Source organism: Crinia signifera, chromosome 1 (genome assembly GCF_055691185.1).
Source record: "Crinia signifera chromosome 1, ASM5569118v1, whole genome shotgun sequence".
In the NCBI taxonomy this organism is placed as follows: Eukaryota; Metazoa; Chordata; class Amphibia; order Anura; family Myobatrachidae; genus Crinia; species Crinia signifera.
The window spans coordinates 305,571,133-305,590,655 of NC_139217.1; the positions used below are offsets into that span (position 1 = coordinate 305,571,133).

At 45.3% G+C, this 19,523-nt stretch overlaps 1 protein-coding gene across 1 annotated transcript in view; it reads left to right on the top strand.

Moving 5' to 3' along the window:
• Positions 1-8,697: 8,697 nt before the first annotated feature.
• LOC146078323 (cytochrome P450 1A1-like) overlaps positions 8,698-19,523 on the top strand; it is a 37,588-nt gene continuing 26,762 nt past the window's right edge. Inside the window, exons 1-2 of the mRNA XM_083186099.1 lie at positions 8,698-8,962; positions 14,367-15,181. Coding sequence (XP_083042225.1) covers positions 8,953-8,962; positions 14,367-15,181 — 825 coding nt within the window. The 5' untranslated portion in view covers positions 8,698-8,952. The remainder of the gene's footprint in view (positions 8,963-14,366; positions 15,182-19,523) is intronic.

The window sequence follows — 19,523 nt, forward strand, 5'->3', positions numbered from 1 at the left end:
TTTCTTGCCTAAAAAAAAATAATAAAAGGAAGATATTAAAGCTATTTTTAATGAAAGCGGTAGCAGAGTTTTGTGTAAGCCATCATTACCTCCACCACTCTTTAAATAGAACATTAAGGTGGAAATTCATCCCTTGAACATGCATCATTATTGGGTAGCAGCTGTCTGACTCTGGGCTTCTCATTTTAACGGGCACTGGGAGTGAGAGTTAATAGGATTAGAGATTCACTGAGATATTTGGTAAGTTTTTAAAGCGGCAATCATTTACACATTTACAATTCTAAATTAAACTGGACTGGGTTTGCATTGTAAATTATTTCCACTTTAGAAAAAAGTGTAGATTTCTTACCAAATCTCTCACTTTAATTTTTTTTGTGGGGTACACATGCAGAAAACAAGATTTTATATATTTAATACATTCAAATTAAAAACATATAAAAATAATATAGTCATAAAAGAGAAAAAAAAATGTATGTTCATATGTAACCAAATATTCCTGAAATAAATGGTTTATACACAGGGCCGGCGCCACCACTAGGCAGCCTTAGGCATTTGCCTAGGGCGCCGACCACTGCAGGGTGCTAGTTAGCAGCAGGTCCCCAGGTCCCTGTGGATGTAGGTGAGCGGCAACTCTCCCTCCCATCTCCCAAGGCCGGCTACATCTGTACAAATGATTGTAATTTACATCTGTTAAAACTCTATGGCCTTATGTGGCGAGTTCTATAGAATTTGGCAGCACTTGATGTTCATAAAAGCAGCAATTTGGATGAATTAGTGTGTCCCGGCCGTGATAAGGATTGAATGGGTATGAATGGGTGCATTCATATGCATTTGATCTTAGTAAATGTCCCTATTATTGTTTGTTTTTATTTATGTTACATTTTCACACAATTATATTTCAGCTTTGTAACACTCTTATCACATGCAGTGGCTGCTCTTATCTATTCTTCAACACTCCACTTGCTCCACTAGTGTGAGGCCCTGGGGTGGCTTGGCTGGACTGGTTTTGGGGGTGTCCCACGCCCTAGATTTGAACCCATAGAATGTTAGGGACTTTCTCTATGAAGATACCTGGATGTGGTGGGTAAGCACAAAACCATGACCAATATTCTGCAGAAAAAAATTAGTTATTGGACAATGGAGAGTAGTACAATTATTGTTTAGTGGTGGCTCTTACCAGTATAGAGGATGGGGCTGCCGCAATGCAGACCTCCGACGCCCGCTGCTGTCCACATCCAGCCGTGCTCCCTGGCTCCTCCCGTCCACCGCTGTGCTTCCCGGCCGCACGCGCTCCCGAGTCCCCTGCTCCAGCCCAGTGCATGCGCAGTAACTTCATACATACTGCGCATGCGCTGGCCCAAGCCTCCATGGGCTGCCTTTGCAGCAGCCCTGGAGCCTTGATCGGGTCCCCGGGTTCCGGTGCATGCTCAGAATGGTCCGCGGTACTGCGCATGTGTGCATCCCGGAGGGAGGGAACACCTCCCAATGGGATGCCTTGAGTGACTAGCAGGTTGGACTTCCAATAGGAAATAACTAATTACAATATATATTTGTTATTCAGACAAAAAATATTCAGACCTCCCCCCCCCCCCCCCCCAAAGTAACTAAAAAAAGTAATCTAGTTAAAAATACAAAAAGGTACAATTTGACAAGAATCCCTGGTAGTGTAAGAGTTACTAACAGTTGGTTAATGCATTCCAACTAATTCTACTACTGTAAGTCATACGCTAAGATAGTTCTGCACAGGAATTGAAGTATACACAATTTGATCTCATTTGACAAAGTTGAGAACAACTAATCTAACAGAAACTGTCCAGTCAATGTTTAATTGCTTACGTAGAAAATATACTTGAGCTTGATCACAAATAGATGTCTTGTGCTTGACATTTCTCTATGATTACTGCATAAACTAACTTTATAGAAGAACAATTTCTCTATAAATAGGAAATACTTTAGAAATAAAATAGCGCAAATTATATGTTTAACTTAGATATAAAATTATATTACCTAATGTAGTAAAGCTAGAGTCTTCCTCATCCGTATAGCCAAAAACCAAAATATCCCATTTTTTTTACCCCCCTGTACAGTTTTTCATACTCACCTGGTCCCCTTGGTATCCATGACTCCACAACGTCCATCCACAGAGTTATTTCTGGTCCCAATGATACATTGTACGGGTGCGCCGGTAACATCATGACTTCACCCAGGCAATGCATCATTGGGATCGGGGATGCCTCTCCGGATGGACGCCATGGACAACGGAGACAACTGCAACTGGGGAAGGCCGGTGGACCACCTGGGAATTTCAGTTAAGGGATACTCAACCTGTAAATAGTTTTCAATGTTTATAAGAAACACATTTTCAGGGTATAATACACAGAAGAATGACTGCAGGGGCATTCAGCATTCTCAATAGAGTTAATATTTTACTTCATGAAACCATTTGCAAATTTAAGACAAAGGGGCAGATGTATTAAGCCTTAACAAGAGATAAATGCAAGGGTAATAAAGAGAGATAAACGTCCAGCCAATCACATCTGAACTGCAATGTTACAGGCTGTGTTTGAAAAAAGTCAGTAAGGAGCTGATTGGATGGATGTTTATCTCTCTTTATCACCCTTGCATTTATCTCTTGCTAAGGCTTAATACATCTGCCTCAAAGAGTCTGACTCAAACCTTCTCTCTAAAGGCCCCTATACACTACGCCGACTTGTCCTAAGGACAAGTCGGCCTAATGTCGGCCCGACTTCCCCTGAGCTCCCCCGGCAGCTCCTGATATGATTTGGCACTTGATGTGCCATTTTTTACATGTGATAAATCGGATCGATTTATCACATGTAAATCCGGGGGAGCTGTGGGAGAGCAGGGTCTGGGGGAGCTTGCAGGCGGGGGTCGTCAGGGTCCGTCTGGGGGAGCGGGGACCAGAGACCGGAGAGCAGGGTCCGCTCCGGTCCATGTGTGATGAGAGAGGGTAGTCACCTAGCGGCAGGAGAGGTGGCAGGAAGCGTGGTCCAGTCCAGCTGCAGGAGGGGAGCACGTCCAGCTGAGACTAGGTAGCAGCAGCTGCAGGCGGGGAGCACGGAGCGCACGGCGCATAATAACAGAGTCTGGGTAGCGGCGAGCGGGAGAATAGGAAACATCCTATTCAAAAGACTGGGCGGGCAGGGTGGACGCTGATTGGCTGAGCTCTCGGCCAATCAGCGTTCGCCCAGTCTTTTAAATAGGATGTTTCCTATTCTCCCGCTCGCCGCTACCCAGACTCTGTTATTATGCGCCGTGCGCTCCGTGCTCCCCGCCTGCATTTGCCGCTACCTAGTCTCCAGTCCACACACTAGCTCACTACCCCTCCTGCAGCTGGACCGGACCCCGCTCCCCGCCACCTCTCCTGTCGCTAGGTGACTACCCTCTCTCATCACACATGGACCGGACCCTGCTCTCCGGTCCCCACGCCCCCAGACCAGCTCAATGCCATCTGCACATAAGATTTATCTTATGTGCAGACCGTCCGACATCCAGATCTGATCCAATGCGCACGGGACCGCGCATCGGATCAGATTGGATGTCATACCCTACACGATTTGGGCAATTTCACCCGATTTCTCAGCCCGATCCTCCAGAATTGGGTGAAATCGGGCCCAAATCGTGTAGTGTGTGGGGGCCTTAAGCTGCGTATATTCGCTGCCATTATAGAGCTGTTTGAAACTACAGTATGGAGCAAGATAATTATGCTGCTATTATACTGTATATAAGTAATTTAAATAGTCATACAGTATATCAATACCAGTGGCAATAGTTCATACCACGTCTCGGAGGCTAAATAGAAGATGATATGCACCAGCAACTTTTCGTGTTTTGTGTCTAGGTTTTCCATCTCTCTTTGTTTGTCATGGATGTGACTTCTACCCTCGAAGAAGTGGCATAATGTATGGGTGCCTTAGGGGCATTACTGTGGCAGATTGTATACTAAGGGTATTTGTACTGTATAGCTTGCTAGCAGGGCCTTCCTACCTCTATGTCAGTATGTTTCTACCCAGTTTGATTACTCTCTGTTGTTCAACTTGTAGAGCACAACATAATAGGCTGATCTATATAAGAAACTGTAAATAAATAAATAAATAAATACTACTCTATAGGTGCCTACACACTACTGTAATTCTTTAGCGATCGGTCCAGCATTGGGTGATCTTTACAGCAATCCATTTGCGATCGTGAACAATCGCCATCCATTGCGTAGTCCCACATATCTTTAGCTAGATGTTTGCATTTTACAGTACCTGATGCAGGAAAGATCAGAAGATGTCAGTTGGGTGTTCAGTTGCACTCAAGTGAGCTTGGGAGCTCATGGATTCGGTTGTTCGGGCACATTCAGCCATTTTCACACAATGGGTAGTTTGGGCACGGTCAGGCATTTTCCCACACTGAGGTGTTTGGACGTGTTTGGGGTGATTTTTAGAGCTCATGGATTTGGGTGTTTTGGTGCGTTAGCATGCTCAGACAAGTTCGGGTGTATTTGCATAGTCTGTTATTTGGGAATGACAGACAAACAGCCAAGACTGAACACCAGTAGCCAGATACTGTATACAGATGGAGCACCTCTCAGTCAGCGCTGGGAATTGCAAGATTCCCTTAGCTATCGCAGGCTGGCGGAGATTCACTCCATCTGACCGGGACGTGCAAGCATCTCACACACATGCGCATCCCAATCAACACAGCGGCGGGAGCGCTTTCCCTGCCCATCTCTGCTTCAGGGAGATGGGCAGGGATTAGGGGGGGCCTGGGGGCAGCTGCAGAGGGAGCTGTTGAGGAGCTACAGAGGGCAGCGGAGGGATCTGTAGGAACAGGGTGTGTGCGAGCATCTCATGCGCGTGTCCTCTTCCGGTGGATGGCGGCGGCTGGTGGATGACGATTCTATCTGTAGCAGGAAGCTATGTTCAGGCAACTTTCTAAACTAGGAGCCTAGCTTTATGGTTGTGACTAGTTCCCCTTCGTCATAAGGACCTGGGAAGGAGAGGGGACGGGGAGATAAGGAGCGATGTCCGAACAAGAGACTCAAACGGGCCCTTATGGGCTCACTTTGCTTGCCACGCTTTGGGCATGGTGGCTTGCTTTGCTTGCCACCTGGTTACTAAAGGCAACCAGCTGGGCATGAACAGTGAAGGAATAAGCCCTCCATGCCTGAAGCGTGGCAATCGAAGTGAGCCCGCGAGGGTCCATTTGGGACCCTTGTTCTGACCTCGCTCCTCCTCTCCTAACCCCCTCTCCTACCCATGTCTTTACGGAAGAGGAACTAGCCACTACCCTAGCTTTATACCGGTAAGAGGTCTGTGAATTGGTGCAAAGGATCCAGTGACTAGACTAGTCTTTGATTGGATTAGCTGGTCAGTTGACCCAATACAATTTGATTGCACCATTAGCAGGAAGAGGGAGCACACTGAGGCTGCCTGTTTCCTTGCCGCTGTCCCAACCATATCAAAGGACAGCCATAGCAAGCCGTGGCCACCCAGTATACTTATCTGCACCTGAGCTCCGGGGCTGGCCAGAAATAATGCAGTATGGCAACCCAACCCAGGATCTAGTAGAGAGCTCCATTAGAAGAGTCGCCCAGCCCAGCATAGGTAAGCTATATAATGGAGACTTTGGGCACTGTTTAAGAGTATTGGGCTTTATTACTACAGTATCATCCCTATCTCTAGCTTGTGTTACCAGTCATTCATACTGTATTTTCTCTTTCTGACCTTGCTAATTTCTGATAAATTACTGGTACTGCTTCTCCTGATATCTGATTTTGGCCTTGGCTATTCTTCATCTGTACCACATTTTCTCCCCTGGTTTTGACCCATTCATGTTAATTATGCACTGGCTTGCACTAGGGTGAGCAGCAACTACCTGCATGAGTTCCTTCATACTGTTAGCAAGAAATGTGCACTGTTGGAAGAAAAACTTTCCAACAGTGCATACCGGTCATAGCACATTTCGTGGACCTTGACCTAATTTCTAGCCTCCCACATCACCCGGCAGACAGAATTTTATTTATCTGTATGTATGTTTAGAAAGAATAAAGCTCCTTATTTTATGATAAATAAGGAGTGAAAATTATTATTTTGATTATCAAGTAAAAGATACCTTTTGAGGAGTGGAACTACGTGATTCATCGTGAGTACGGGTACGCACCCACCAAATCATTATAAAGATACCTTTATGAATGTCAAGCTTCCCGCTTTTGTGTGAGTAAGGTAATTCACCTTACCTACACTCTCTGAGGTTTAGCCTTCATTTATCTCATAGGTGTTCAAAATATGATTTTCTGAATTCCGGTATTCTCTTTCACATATTCACCGAATGAATACAACAAATACAATAATCAAAAGAAAAATCCGTACACATCGGAGGCATCGTGGCCAGATAAGTATTCAGCACCATATTCTTGCTAACCCCACCCTCTTGTTCACAAATTTGAGGTTTCTGTTGTTGGAATTAATGTGTGTGATGAAATCTTGCAGGGTACTCTTCGACCTGTCCCAGATGATGAGTACATCATCAATATATCTTAGCCAGAGGATGAGGTTAGCCCCAAAGTTATGCCCACTCCAGATGTTCTCATCCTCCCATTTAATCATAAAGAGGTTGGCATAACTTGGGGAAAACCTCATCCCCATGGCAGTCCCTGTCTTCTGTAGCTAGTGGTGGCCCTCAAACCAGGTGTAATTGTGTTTGAGGATGTACTGTACCTGATGGATTCTAGAATGATGTCTGTCTTTATGGAGGGTATGGATGGGTCTGTGTCGAGGAAGTGTTTTATGCTTTTGAGTCCTTGTTCATGTGACGTCGCTTGTGGCTAGCCACATCCCTTCCCTCCACTCTACTTCTGTTAGTGCTTGTAGTGTTAGTGTTGTCTCTCAGGAATGATTAGGAAAATGGTCAATGTATCTTGATAGATTGGATGAAACTGAGTCTATGACAGATATTGTTGGCCTTCCTGGGGGGGTTGTTGATGCTTTTGTGGATTTTGGGTAATTGGTAGAACATCGGTATCACCGGATTTATAGGGTTTATGTATTCATATTCTTTCTTGTTGAGGATCCCTAGACTAAGTCCTCTGTTTAAAAGTTCCTGTAGTTTTTCTTTGTATTTGATAGTGGGGCCCCCTTTGAGCAATTGGTATTTGGTGGTGTCCCCCAGTAATTGTAGGAATTCCATGATGTATTTTTCCATATCTAGGATGACTAGACCTTCCCCCTTTGTCTGCAGGTTTAATCGTTAGATGTTTGTTTTCGCTGGTGAGGTTCTGTTTTCTATGTTTGCTAGGGGGATTGTCTATTTATTCCATATCTGTTATCACCATGTGTTAATGAGGTGGCCTCTAGTGTGTGTCGGATTAAATGTCGAGGGTTTTTTGAGAGTGGTATGTTGGAAGGAGTCAATGTCTTCTTTGAGTGTATACTGTGTTGCATTGTTTGTAAAGTACTTCTTCAAGGACAACTTCCTTGTGAAAGATTTTATTGAGCTTCTGGGTGGATGCAAATTTCAAGCCCTTTTGTAGGGCAGTCAGTGCTTGGTTGCTAAGTGTTGTGGAGCTGAGGTTGAAAATACCCATATGTAAATTTGCTAAACCAGGGTTTTTGGCTATGTCAAGGGTTGTGGTTTGGTCGTCATGCACTGTTTTGTCATTTGTATATGTCACGTCAGGAGGTGTGGGTCCTGTGATTTTGTTTTTTTGGCCTCCACTGCATCCTTGTCTAAAACTTCCAGCTTTCTTTTGGGTGATGGTGTCTTGGGTATGGGTTCTGTAGTTTGTGTAAGGCAGGTTTTGAGGCATGCCTCCAAGTCTAAAAAATTGAGGTCCATGTCGGTGTGTCGTCTATGTTGTTTCCAAAGAGTTTTGTGTCTAACCCTATTAGATCTAAGTTTTTTCTTGTGTCCCTTCCATTTGGGTGATGCATTCCCTTCCTAGGGATTGTCTTGCTGCCTCTGCATGGTCTATTTGTTCTGTCCCATGTACCTGTATGGAGAAGGTTGAATCTGCATCTGATATGCATTCTTCTTCAGTATTGTGTGTCACGATATTCAAGGTGGTGTGTTGGGGTTGTCTGTGTATTACCCTTGCCCCTTAAACATCCCCAAACAGCACCCACCGCATATCTGATAGGCACCTGTCACCAGGACATCGCCTAGCCCCTGGACAATAGACACTGACCTAGCTGCACACAGGGGGAGACATAAATCACACATTGCGACTTATGGTATCTAAGGTGATCTGTTCATACCCCCATCCCTGTAAGGGCTCTCCCTGCACACAGCAGAGGTCCCACATTTATCTAGACTTTGAAGCAATTGACTCTCAGACCACACAGGTCCAGGACCCCTTCCGCACACAACATCCCACTAGTGAGAGACACGGAGGAACCCCACCTGTGAGTTGAACGTGACTACCCCCAATCCCCCACCCATCCTCATTTGAGGATCCCTTGCACTCCCCATTTCATTTTGAATAAAACCACTCATTTTACAACACCTCAGTCTACTTCTCTGCTCATTAAATCCATCCCACAACCCTTAAACAGACCTTCAGTCATGTCGACTTAATGCTTGTCGACCTAGTTGCTGTTTATCCAATGATCCACACCCGTTTCTGGCTTTCAATGCATGTACTGTGATTCCAGCTGTAACGTCAGAATCATGTGGTATAAACTGGATTTGAAAACAACTATATTAATACTGCAAGGAAAGGGTCAGACTAGAACACTCTCTCACACAGGAAGGTTTACAAAAGACTGCATATTGAAGAGAGGAGAGCAGGAAACTTGGAAAAACTAAGCTCTTGTTTCAGTAACTACAATGTAATTTAAGCTTTTAAGGAAACAATTTAAACCAGTCTGGGAGAAGGAATCCAGAACGCATACATCTATTATCACCATTTCCACTTAGCATTTGCTGAAGAATTAAAGTCTGACCATGGCATCAGGTAACTGATACAATGATTTATATGTTGCTTTCAAAACAAAAGTCCAATGTCTCTGTTTTCATAGCTAGTGTCCTTCTGTTCTCACTGTGCAAAACTGGATTGTAAACAGAAGTATAATTAGCAGAGTTCTCATTGTTTTCTTCTCATATTGGGACAGACGCACTAAACTTTAAAAAGGGATAAAGTGGAGAGTGATAAATGGCCAACCAATCAGCTCCTAACTGCCATCTTACGGCTGGGTTTGAAAGAAGACAGGTGGCTGGTTGTTTATCACTCTCACTTTTTGGAGAATAGATTTGGAGCCCATTATGTGCTGTTAATGTTACTAGTATAAGGTTATTTTTATACAGTGTTGTGAGTCACTGTCAAGGCACCCATAAGAATAGAGGGCAAATAGGCAGGGTCCCACATTGTGATACCCATGGTGGGGAGAAAGAGAAAGCAGATTTACTAAACTCCCATGTATCAACTTGGCTGCTTAGGAAAATACACAGATCTGTTAAAAAAAAAATATTTCCAGTATTTTAATAAGTTCCAGAGTTTGTTTTTTGATGAGGAGCTCATACATATTTGGCTGCCATGTGTTCTGGCAGCTAAATACTGCCAAACATTCCAGATCTGTGAAGTGCTTCTTTGTTGCCAACATTTATGTGCGAGATGTTCAAAATATCTACTAAAAATGCCAGTTGCTTACATTTGTTATATAAATTAAAATTAAAAAAACTGACGTTGAGACTGGTGTTGAAACATGTTACAAAAAATGGGAATACTTTATTAATACCCTTGATAACCAGTCTCAAATTCATATAATGAGATTGTTTGAAAACGCCCCCTGGAGCCTGCTGCGTCAGGTAGCTGCTGGAAACATATGCATAAGCAATTAATCAACACATGCAAAGATATATTTGTCTTATGCCCCTTTCCCACTGCAGCTAAAAAACTGTAAATTGCCGATTTTTCAGCGCAATTTACCGTTTTAAGGCTGCAGTGGGAAAGTGCCAGAGTTGAAATACCGTTTAAAGTTAAATGTAATTATAGGTAATTATATTTGTAATGGTATTTTTAGGAATAATTATCAAAGTTATTCTTCGATATCTCAAAATTAAGATGTCATGTCTTGACTACGATTTTACTTGTCATGTGTGATATAACTTTTCGAAAAAACTCAATAAAATTTCTTTAAAAAAAAATTAAAATAAAAATGTGTAAAAAAATATAAAATGTCCTATATAAAGTAAATATTACAGGTCATTATGAATAACAATGTTTGCTTGCCAATTTTTACACCTATTTTGACAAATTCCCTTGGCAATCTAAGGGTTAAATATACAACAGTGTAACAAAAAACAAACAGACCCCCCTCTTAAGTGTAACGAGCCTCGGACTCTTGGACTGGTCTTGGCTCCAAAAATTTTGGGTAAACAGGATGTAGCGGTCCCCCATGTTTTTAAAACCAGCAATGAGCTCCCATGTGCGTTTATACTGGTCCAGAGGGCTGGTTATGCTTAGGAGGTGGAACCTCAAGCTATTGTTGTTGTGTTTTTAATTTGAACCCTTTCTTTATCTTTCACACAAAGAAGTACTGGATGGATTTGACTCTAATGGAAAAGTGCAATTTGAGACTAATTCATAGAACTGTGTTCGCAGTTATGCATAAGGAAAGTCCTGCTGATTTTAGCCGATTGTCTATAGATTCATACATGTGTGTTCTACCGCGATTTTCATTCATATTTGGACAAACCCTACTTTGTTTTGTGTTTTATACAGTAAATTGCAGTGATGCATTTCACAGAGAGAGAGAGAGAGACAGAAAGAGAGTGAGAGAGAGTGAGAGAGAGAGAGAGATAGAGATAGATAGATAGAGAGAGATAGAGAAAGAGATAGAGAGAGAAAGAGAGAGATAGGAGAACAATGGTGAAAGACATCCTACAGACAATTACAGCAGACAATTACTCATCTTGGTGCCGGCCAGCGGCGGAACATGCAAATTGTGGGTCCAGGTGCAAAATATGGTTTGCCACCCACCACCAACCACACAGGAAAAAAGCATAGGGTGACATTTAATAGGGAGTGATTTGTTTTTTTTAAGCGATATTTAGTGCAAAAACGGCCGAAATTGGGCGTTTTTCTGAAATCGCCAACTTAATTAGATGCGAATTGTGGCAAAAATCGCACTATTTGCCGCGAATTCGCACATTCTGAAGTGGCGATTTCCCAATTCGCATCCAGATGATTTCCCATTGAAAAACATACAATTCGCAAATTTAATGGGGTGCGAATTTGGAAATCGCCAAAAAAAATGTGCAAAAATCGGCAGAAAAATAGACCAGGTTCTGACTGGTGAATTTTTCAGAAACATGCACAGATCATTGCAATCTGTGCATGGTTCTGGTGTTCAATAAAGAGTTAAATTAAAAAAGTTTAAAAAAAAAACCGTGTGGGGACCTCCTTTTTGAGCTTAACCAGCCCCGGGCTCAAAGAGCCGGTCCTGGTTTCATAAAATCACGGGGCTAAACAAATAGCCTTCCCCAGGATTTTAATAAACCAGCACCAGGCTCAAGGGCCGGTCCTGGTTCCAAAAATACGGGGGACAAAATGAGTAGGGGTCCCCCGTATTTCAAGAACCAGCACCGGGCCCAACCAGCCAGCAGGGTAATGCTACAGCCGGGGGGAGACTTTTTATACAAGTCCCTCCGGCCAAAGCATTCATCCCCCTGACCGGTCAGCATGGGCAGGGGTCCTGGGGGAGTGGGGACCCCCCCAAAGAAGGGGTCCCCCCCTCCAGAACTTACCTGCCCATGCTGAAGCCTGGGGCTGTCCTCGATGCCCCTGGGCAGTGGGCATCGAGCTGATTTTGTGTAAAAAAAAATAGATGATAAACTATTATATTATACCATGGAACTATGAGTCCCAGCAAGCCTCCCCCGCATGCTGGGACTTGGAGAACCACAAGTCCCAGCATGCGGGGCATTAAAGGGCCCGCTGGCACTTGTAGTTCCACAGTAAAATAAATAGTTAAATAAACACACTGACACCCATTAAAAAATAAAACTTTAATACATACAAAGCCCATACATACTGATACTTACCTATCTTGAGCCCGTCGGTAGGTCCCTGGGTCCGGTCCGGGGCCTTGGTTCCGGGGCCTTTGTTCCATGGCTGGTCCGGGGCTCCAGGTCTGAAGAGTCCGGGGTCCTGGATCCGAAGAAATCCATGGGGGACCTGGGGAAGGAAATCCTACTTACCAGGTCCTCTGGCAAAGATCCTGACATCTTCTTCGTCTTCTCCATCTCTGCCGTAGTCCCCCGCATCAGCCGCCGGTACCCGATGGACTTTGAGAGGCGCAGAGATGTTTCATCTTCCGAGCCTCTCACCCGAATGATTCTGTTAATCCATTTGTCAGTGGTAGCACACCCCAGTGGAATATGGATAAATTCCAACCTATCACATAATAGGGGGCCAAACATACATACCAATTTAAGTCTCCCAATCTTGTGCAACAGACCCTACAACCCCCCTTTTATTATATATGGCCTCGCATTTACGAACTACCCATGCGCAGTTATCGAGACTATTGCCAGGATGGCGAATTCGCTGCCTTGAGTTCAGTTATAGATAACCCCCTAAAGTATAAACCAATTAGCTTGTAACTGTCATTTTTCACACATAACCTCTAACATGGCAGATAGATGCTGATTGGTTAGTACTTTATTTCTCTCCACTTTATCCAAGGATTGTTTGTCCATTGAAAAACATTTAACACATTTTTTAACATGATCCTAAATAAAAAATACAAAGTCTGGACCTGTAAGTAGCAAGCAATGATTGCATAAACAAATAGAAAATCAATGATGCAAACATTAAGATTGTTTAAATTAATATTACAGGATTCTGTATTAATTGATTTTGAGTTGACTGCATTCATAGAAGTAAGGTTTTTTTTATACATGTTGAATAACCCTTATCTGAAATGCTTGGGACCACGAGCATTTTGAATAAGGGATTAGTCTGCATTTTTAAAGATTTTTTAGGTACTTGTTTCCTAGCACAGCGCCCATCGCATTGTATACCATAAGACTAAATATGGTATGCGATGCGATGTTGCGTGATGTTGTACAATAAAAAATTGTATGGCATTGTATGCCATACAATGGCATACAATGTGATGGTATACAATTTTTATTGTACAACCACCCAGATGGGTCCTTACAATGTTAAATGCCCCCCCACTATCAACACCAACCCATAGCGTGGCGAGCGCAGCGAGCTAGCAAGGGGCGGTGGTACACGTCATCCGACCTTTTCATACCCCCACTATCCACGATTTTATATAGTGTGGCGAGCGCAGAGAGCCACCGAGCCCGAAGCGTGGCAAACGCAGCGTGGTGAGCGAAGTGAGCCCCACGAGGGGACCCGGAATACATGTAAAGTAATACGCGTCCCCTCACGGGGCTCGCTGTGCTCGCCATGCTTCAGGCTCGGTGGCTCGCTGCGCTCGCCACACTATCTAAAATCAACTCCACACCGACGTGGATAGTGGGGGTATAAAAAGGTCGGAGGACGCATACCGCCGACCCTCGCTGTGTTCAGCACGCTTCGGGTTTGCGTTGATAGTGGGGGTGGCGTGGGGGTGCATTTAACATTGTAAGCACCCATTACGGTGCTTATACAATAAAAAATCGTATCACATCGCATGCATCGTATGTGGCTGTATGGCATGCAATGCGATGGCATAAGATAAAAAAAGTGGGCACCGTGCTAGGAAACAAGTACCATTTTTTCTTTTACATGCCCACCTGATGTCCCCTGATGTCCACGTGATCCACGCTAGTCATTGGGTTCATCTTCAGAGGTATCCCTGGTCCCAATGATGCATTGCACAGTTGCGTGGGTGATGTCTTGATGCATGCTTGGGATCGAGGATGTCTCTAAAGATGAACCTGATGGCTGCTGTGAATGTTGTGGATGCCGGGGGACCCGGTGAGTATGAAAAACAGTGCAGGGGTTCTCTGAATATTTCAGTTTTCGGAAATCTAGAGCAGTGGTTCCCAACCCTGGTCCTCAAGTGCCCCCAACAGTGCACGTTTTCCAGGTCTCCACACAGAATCACAAGTGACATAATTAGCTCCACCTGAGGATCTTTTAATGTGCCTGAATAATCTGTGCACCTGCTGGTGACCTGGAAAACGTGCACTGGTGGGGGTACTTGAGGACCAGGGTTGGGAACCACTGATCTAGATAATGTATTTGTGTCAAGAAAAACGTGTATTGTTTATTAAGCCCAGCTTTAATTTAATAATAAAGCTTGACCCTTGTAGTGTACCGTATTAGATTTTTGTGCAATTATTTAGTAATGTTTTATTCAAATTGGAGAATCTTAAGATTTTGTTATTCTATTTTACAGCTCAGCATTATCTGGGAGATCTTCTTTCATTTGAAGTGACTGCTGCTCTAATTATTATTACCACAGTTCTACTTTTTTTGAGATTGCACAGAAGTAGCAGACTTTCCCTGCCAGGTCCTTGGGCATTGCCTATTGTTGGGAACTTTTTTCAATTGGGAGATCAAGTCCACATATCCCTTACCGAAATGAGGAGAACATATGGTGATGTCTTCCTGATCCAATTAGGAATGCTGCCTGTAGTTGTTGTCAGTGGTTCTGACACCGTGAGAAAGGTTCTAGGTAAACAGGGAGAGATTTTTGCAGACAGGCCAAATTTGTATTCATTTTCTCTGTGGGCCAATGGACAAAGTATGACATTTTCAGGAAAGTATGGTGATGCCTGGAAATTTCATAAAAAGATTATGAGAAACGCTTTGAGGACATTTAGCAAAGCAGAAGCAAAATCATCCAACTGTTCTTGTCTTCTTGAGGAGTACGCATCTGCTGAAGCATCAGACCTAGTCAATGCAATGCACCAAATGTCCAAGGAGCATGGAAACTTTAACCCATTAAATCTTATAAATGTGACTGTTGCCAATGTCGTGTGTGCGTTGTGTTTTGGTAAGCGCTATAACCATCAGGATAAAGAGTTTCTCTGCATCATTGAAATAACTACTGACATCACAAGGATGTTGGGGGCAGGACTTCTAGCTGATTTTATCCCAAAGTTACAATATTTTCCTACATCAGCTGTGAATGCAATAAAGAAAACCACAAGATCTTTAAATGACTTTATATTCAAATCGGTACAAGACCATTATGGATTACATGATGAGGTAAGGAATTAATAAAGATAGACTTTCAAGGGTGTACCTAGTACTTTTTGTGCCCCATAGCAAAATCTTGAAAGCCACTTCCCCACCACTTGTCACTACAATGCCCTTTAGGGAGCAGAAGAGAGAGTATGAGGAATGAGAAAAAAAGGGATCGATTTTATTCAGTGGTCTGTGAATAGAACCAGGATGGAGCTGCCGGAGCTATTTAAATCAGCTAACTATTATGTTGGAGATTGCTGGTACTCATGGATGTTTATGTTTACTCATGGATGCAAATACTGGCATTCTCCAAATAAACTATTGTGCTAGAGAGGAGCAAGAAATAAAGAAAGGGATAGAGGGTCTCAGGGAAAGAGAGAAGGCTTCATGACAAGAAAGGGAGTGAGAGAAAGAGGGTATCAGAGAGAGAAAGCGGTAGGATTGAGAGACAGTGAGGAGTGCGAGCAGGAGTGAGGGGGAATTTCGGATTGGGCTGCGGAGTGAAAACAGAGTGAGAGTGTCAGGGAGAGACAGGAGGAGAGACAGGGAGTGAGAGCAAGTTTGTCAGGAAAAGGGAGACAGTGCCATTTGGAGTGTGAAGGATAAGGAGGAAAGAGAGAGAGGGGAAGTGTGGGGAAAGAAGTGGAGAGGAGAGAGTTAGAGGAGAAAGAGATTGGGGAAGAGCGAGAGATAAAAAGAGAGGTGAGACAGAGAGATGGAGGAGGAGTGAGAGAGAAGGTTGAGAGAAAGAAAGGAATCAGAGGAAATAGAGAGAGGAAGAGATTAGAGGGAGGAAGAGGAGGAAGGGTGGAAAGAGGAGGACGGGGTTGGGGTAGAGGAGAAAAGTGGTATAGGAGGAGAGAGCATGGAGTAGAGGAGGAGGTGGGGGTGGGTGATAGAGGATAGGAGGTTAAGAGGGTAGAAAAGGGGGGCTAGGGGGAATAGAGGGTGTAGAGGAGGAGAGGGGGTAGAGAAGGATAGGGGGTTAGGAGAGGGTGTAGAGGAGGAGATGGGGGATAGAAGAGAGCAGGTGGAGAAAGGAGGAAAGGGGTGTTGAGGAGAAGGGATAGAGGGGTTATAGGAGGAGAGGGGGTAGAGGAGGAAGAGGAGGAGGGGGATAGAGGTGGAGAGGTGGGATAGAGGTGGAGGAGGGGAGAGAATAGAGGAGGGGGGGTAGAGGAAGAGAGGGGAGTAGAGAAAGAGATGTGGTAATGGAGAGGGGATAGAGGAGGGGGAGAAGGGAGAGCAAGGGTGTGAAAGGGTTGCCACAGTCATTATTTTAACCCTCCTTTCCCCCCAATACTAGTGATGTGTGTACCTCCGGCAGTGTGGTCTCCTGCCCCAGTTCACCGGCACCGGACCTGCTGCCGCAGATCACCGATGCCAGACCACCTGCTGCAGCTCACTGAGTCTGGGACTCCTGTTCAACTCCGGTGCCAGGTCTTCTGTGCAGCTCACCGCCGCCAAGTCTAAAATCACTGAAGGCACTTCAGATGCCCCACTGAAAGGGTCCACAAGACAGCAGTGCAATCACTGCACGTGTCAGTACTTAATCAAAAACAAAAGGGTGCAGGGGATTGCCTGTGGGTCTTGTGGCCCACCAAGCCCTGGAGCCCCATTGCAGCTGCATCGCTTTCACCCTCTATAGGTATGACACTGTATGAATTGCATATTGTAAAATAATATATTGTGTACAATAATAATTATTTCTTAAGTGGTCAGACAAACTTACTTTATAGTTTTGTAGCACTCTTTTGATATGTCATGACAATATGTCTTAAACTGGCCATACACTTATACGATTTGGGCTCTTTTCACCCATTTCTGCCAGATCGGGATGAGAAATTTGGTGAAAAGTGTCCAAATTGTATTTCCATTCCATTCTGATGCACGGCCCATGCGCATCGGATCTGAAGATCGCAAGTGCTGCACATAAGATTTATCAGATACGGCAGGATCCAGCAACACTTGTTTGGGGTCACATTGAGTCCCTTATTCAGATCTGACCGCTGTACAAATTTTTTCTCAAAATTGATAAAACCATGTGCACTGCAGGTAGAGCAGATGTAACATGTATATAGAGAGTTAGATTTTGGGGAGTTATTTTGTTTCTATGCAGGGTAAATACTGGCTGCATTATTTTTACATTACAATTTAGATTTCAGTTTGAACATACTTCACGCAAATTTAACTCTCTCTGCACATGTTACATCTGCCCAGGGCAGGCGCTACTCGCTCAGCAGAGCCTGCAAACCAAGCAGGCGCCAGGCTGGAGAGGCACTGTCCCTGTTCTGCATCCCTGTTGCTGTATATAACTGTTGCTGCTGCACTTGTTAAACAGAGGCGTAGGCTTGGCAGCTGTATGGATAATGTGATGGGCATAAAGCAAGGTACCATATCTCCTCTCCTGCAGTTATAGAACAGTACGAGGTACAGCTCCACCCCATTTCACCACGCAGAGCTGCAAATTGCTGCTGCGGCCGACCACGCTGAGTGCCTTTGTGGCTGGTGTAAAGCCCCAAAATTCCCTACAGCTACAGTGACCGGTGCACAAGGAAAAATGTGCTCTCCAGGCTGTTCCCCGACTAAACAGCCACAGCATCACAACTACCGTGCACAGAGGCAGGAAGCGCCGGAGCCAGCATACAAAGCAGGATGTCACTTCTCCGAGAGTCTGAGTGCTGTGCCACAGTTCAGGTCACTGGGCGGGGGGGGGGGGGGGGGGTCACTGTCACTCTACCACCTTAATTTGTTCTGTTCCTCCCATGCCCCTCTGTATTCTGTAACCCCCCTGCCCCTCTGTGTTATTTCACTATCACCCCCTCCCAAGCCCCTCTGTGTTCTGTCACTGTCACCCCCTCCCATGCGCCTCTGTGTTCTGTATCCACCCCTGCCCCTCTGTGTTCTGTCAATGTCACCCCCTCCCCTCTGTGTTCTGTAACCCCCCCCTGCCCCTCTGTGTACTGTCACCCCTCCCCTGCCCCTCTGTGTTCTGTCACTGTCACCCCATCCCCTGCCCCTCCGTGTTCTGTAACCCCCTTGCCCCTCTGTGTACTGTCCCCCCTACCCTGCCCCTCTGTGTTCTGTAACCCCCCTGCCCCTCTGTGTTCTGTAACCCCCCTGCCCCTCTGTGTTCTGTAACCCCCCTGCCCCTCTGTATTCTGTAAAACGCCTGCCCCTCTGTGTTCTGCAGTGCCCCTAACCCTCTGTGTACTGTCACCCCCTCCCCTGCCCCTCTGTGTTCTGTAACCCCCCTGCCCCTCTGTGTTCTGTAACCCCCCTGCCCCTCTGTGTTCTGTAATGTCTCCCTTCCCCTCTGTGTTCTATAATGCCCCCTTCCCCTCTGTGTTCTGTAACCCCCCTGCCCCTCCGTGTTCTGTAACCCACCTTCCCCTCTGTGTTCTGTAACTCACCTTCCCCTCTGTGTTCTGTAATGTCCCCCTTCCCCTCTGTGTTCTATAATGCCCCCTTCCCCTCTGTGTTCTGTAATGCCCCCCTTCCGCTCTGTGTTCTATAATGCCCCCTTCCCCTCTGTGTTCTGTAATGCCCCCCCTTCCCCTCTGTGTTCTGTAATGCCCCCTTCCCCTCTGTGTTTTGTCACTCTATTACACCCGCTCAGTGATCAGTCACTGTTTTCTGTCACAATACCCTTCAGTGCTCTGTCAGTAACCCCCCCCCCATGTTCTGTCCTTTGTGTTCTGTCACTCTATGACACCCCTCTGCGTTCTGTCACTTTGGGACTGATTAAGACCTGTTCGCTAGGCTGCGTATGTTCACAGCCTAGCGAACAGGTAAACACTGCCGAGCCAATATCCGTCCCCTGCCACCCTGCCAATCTCGTCGCTAGCATGCAAAGGGGATGTGTTCCCTAACATCCCCTTGTATGCAGCCGAACAGGAGAAAAATAATTTGATGGTCGCTCACCATCAAATGATTTCTCCCCCCTTTGGTAATAAAAGTCTGACTTTTATTCTAGCCACAGATCTCAAAAAAGGGGATGGATGCTGACATCATACAACATCAGCCTCCCACCCTGAGCAGGCATCGCCATGCCTGCGTGTGCAAAGGAACACCCAGTGTTTTTATGGGGACACCCATAAAACGCTGGCCATTCCCCTGCTCCCACACCCTGGCTGTCCTCATTCTGCCCCTCCTGGATCGAACAGCCCAGCGTATGTGAAACTCACCTGAGCTGTTCACTCCCAGGGTTTGCGAATGCACATATTTGTGCATGCACATGCGCAAACCACCCACTTACGGTTGCCGCCTGGGCGCTGGATGTAACTACCAGAGGCTGGAAGCTGGAGATCAGGCGTGAGCCCGTAGCCGGGACCGCTGGTTAGGACGGCCACAGCGAAACCTA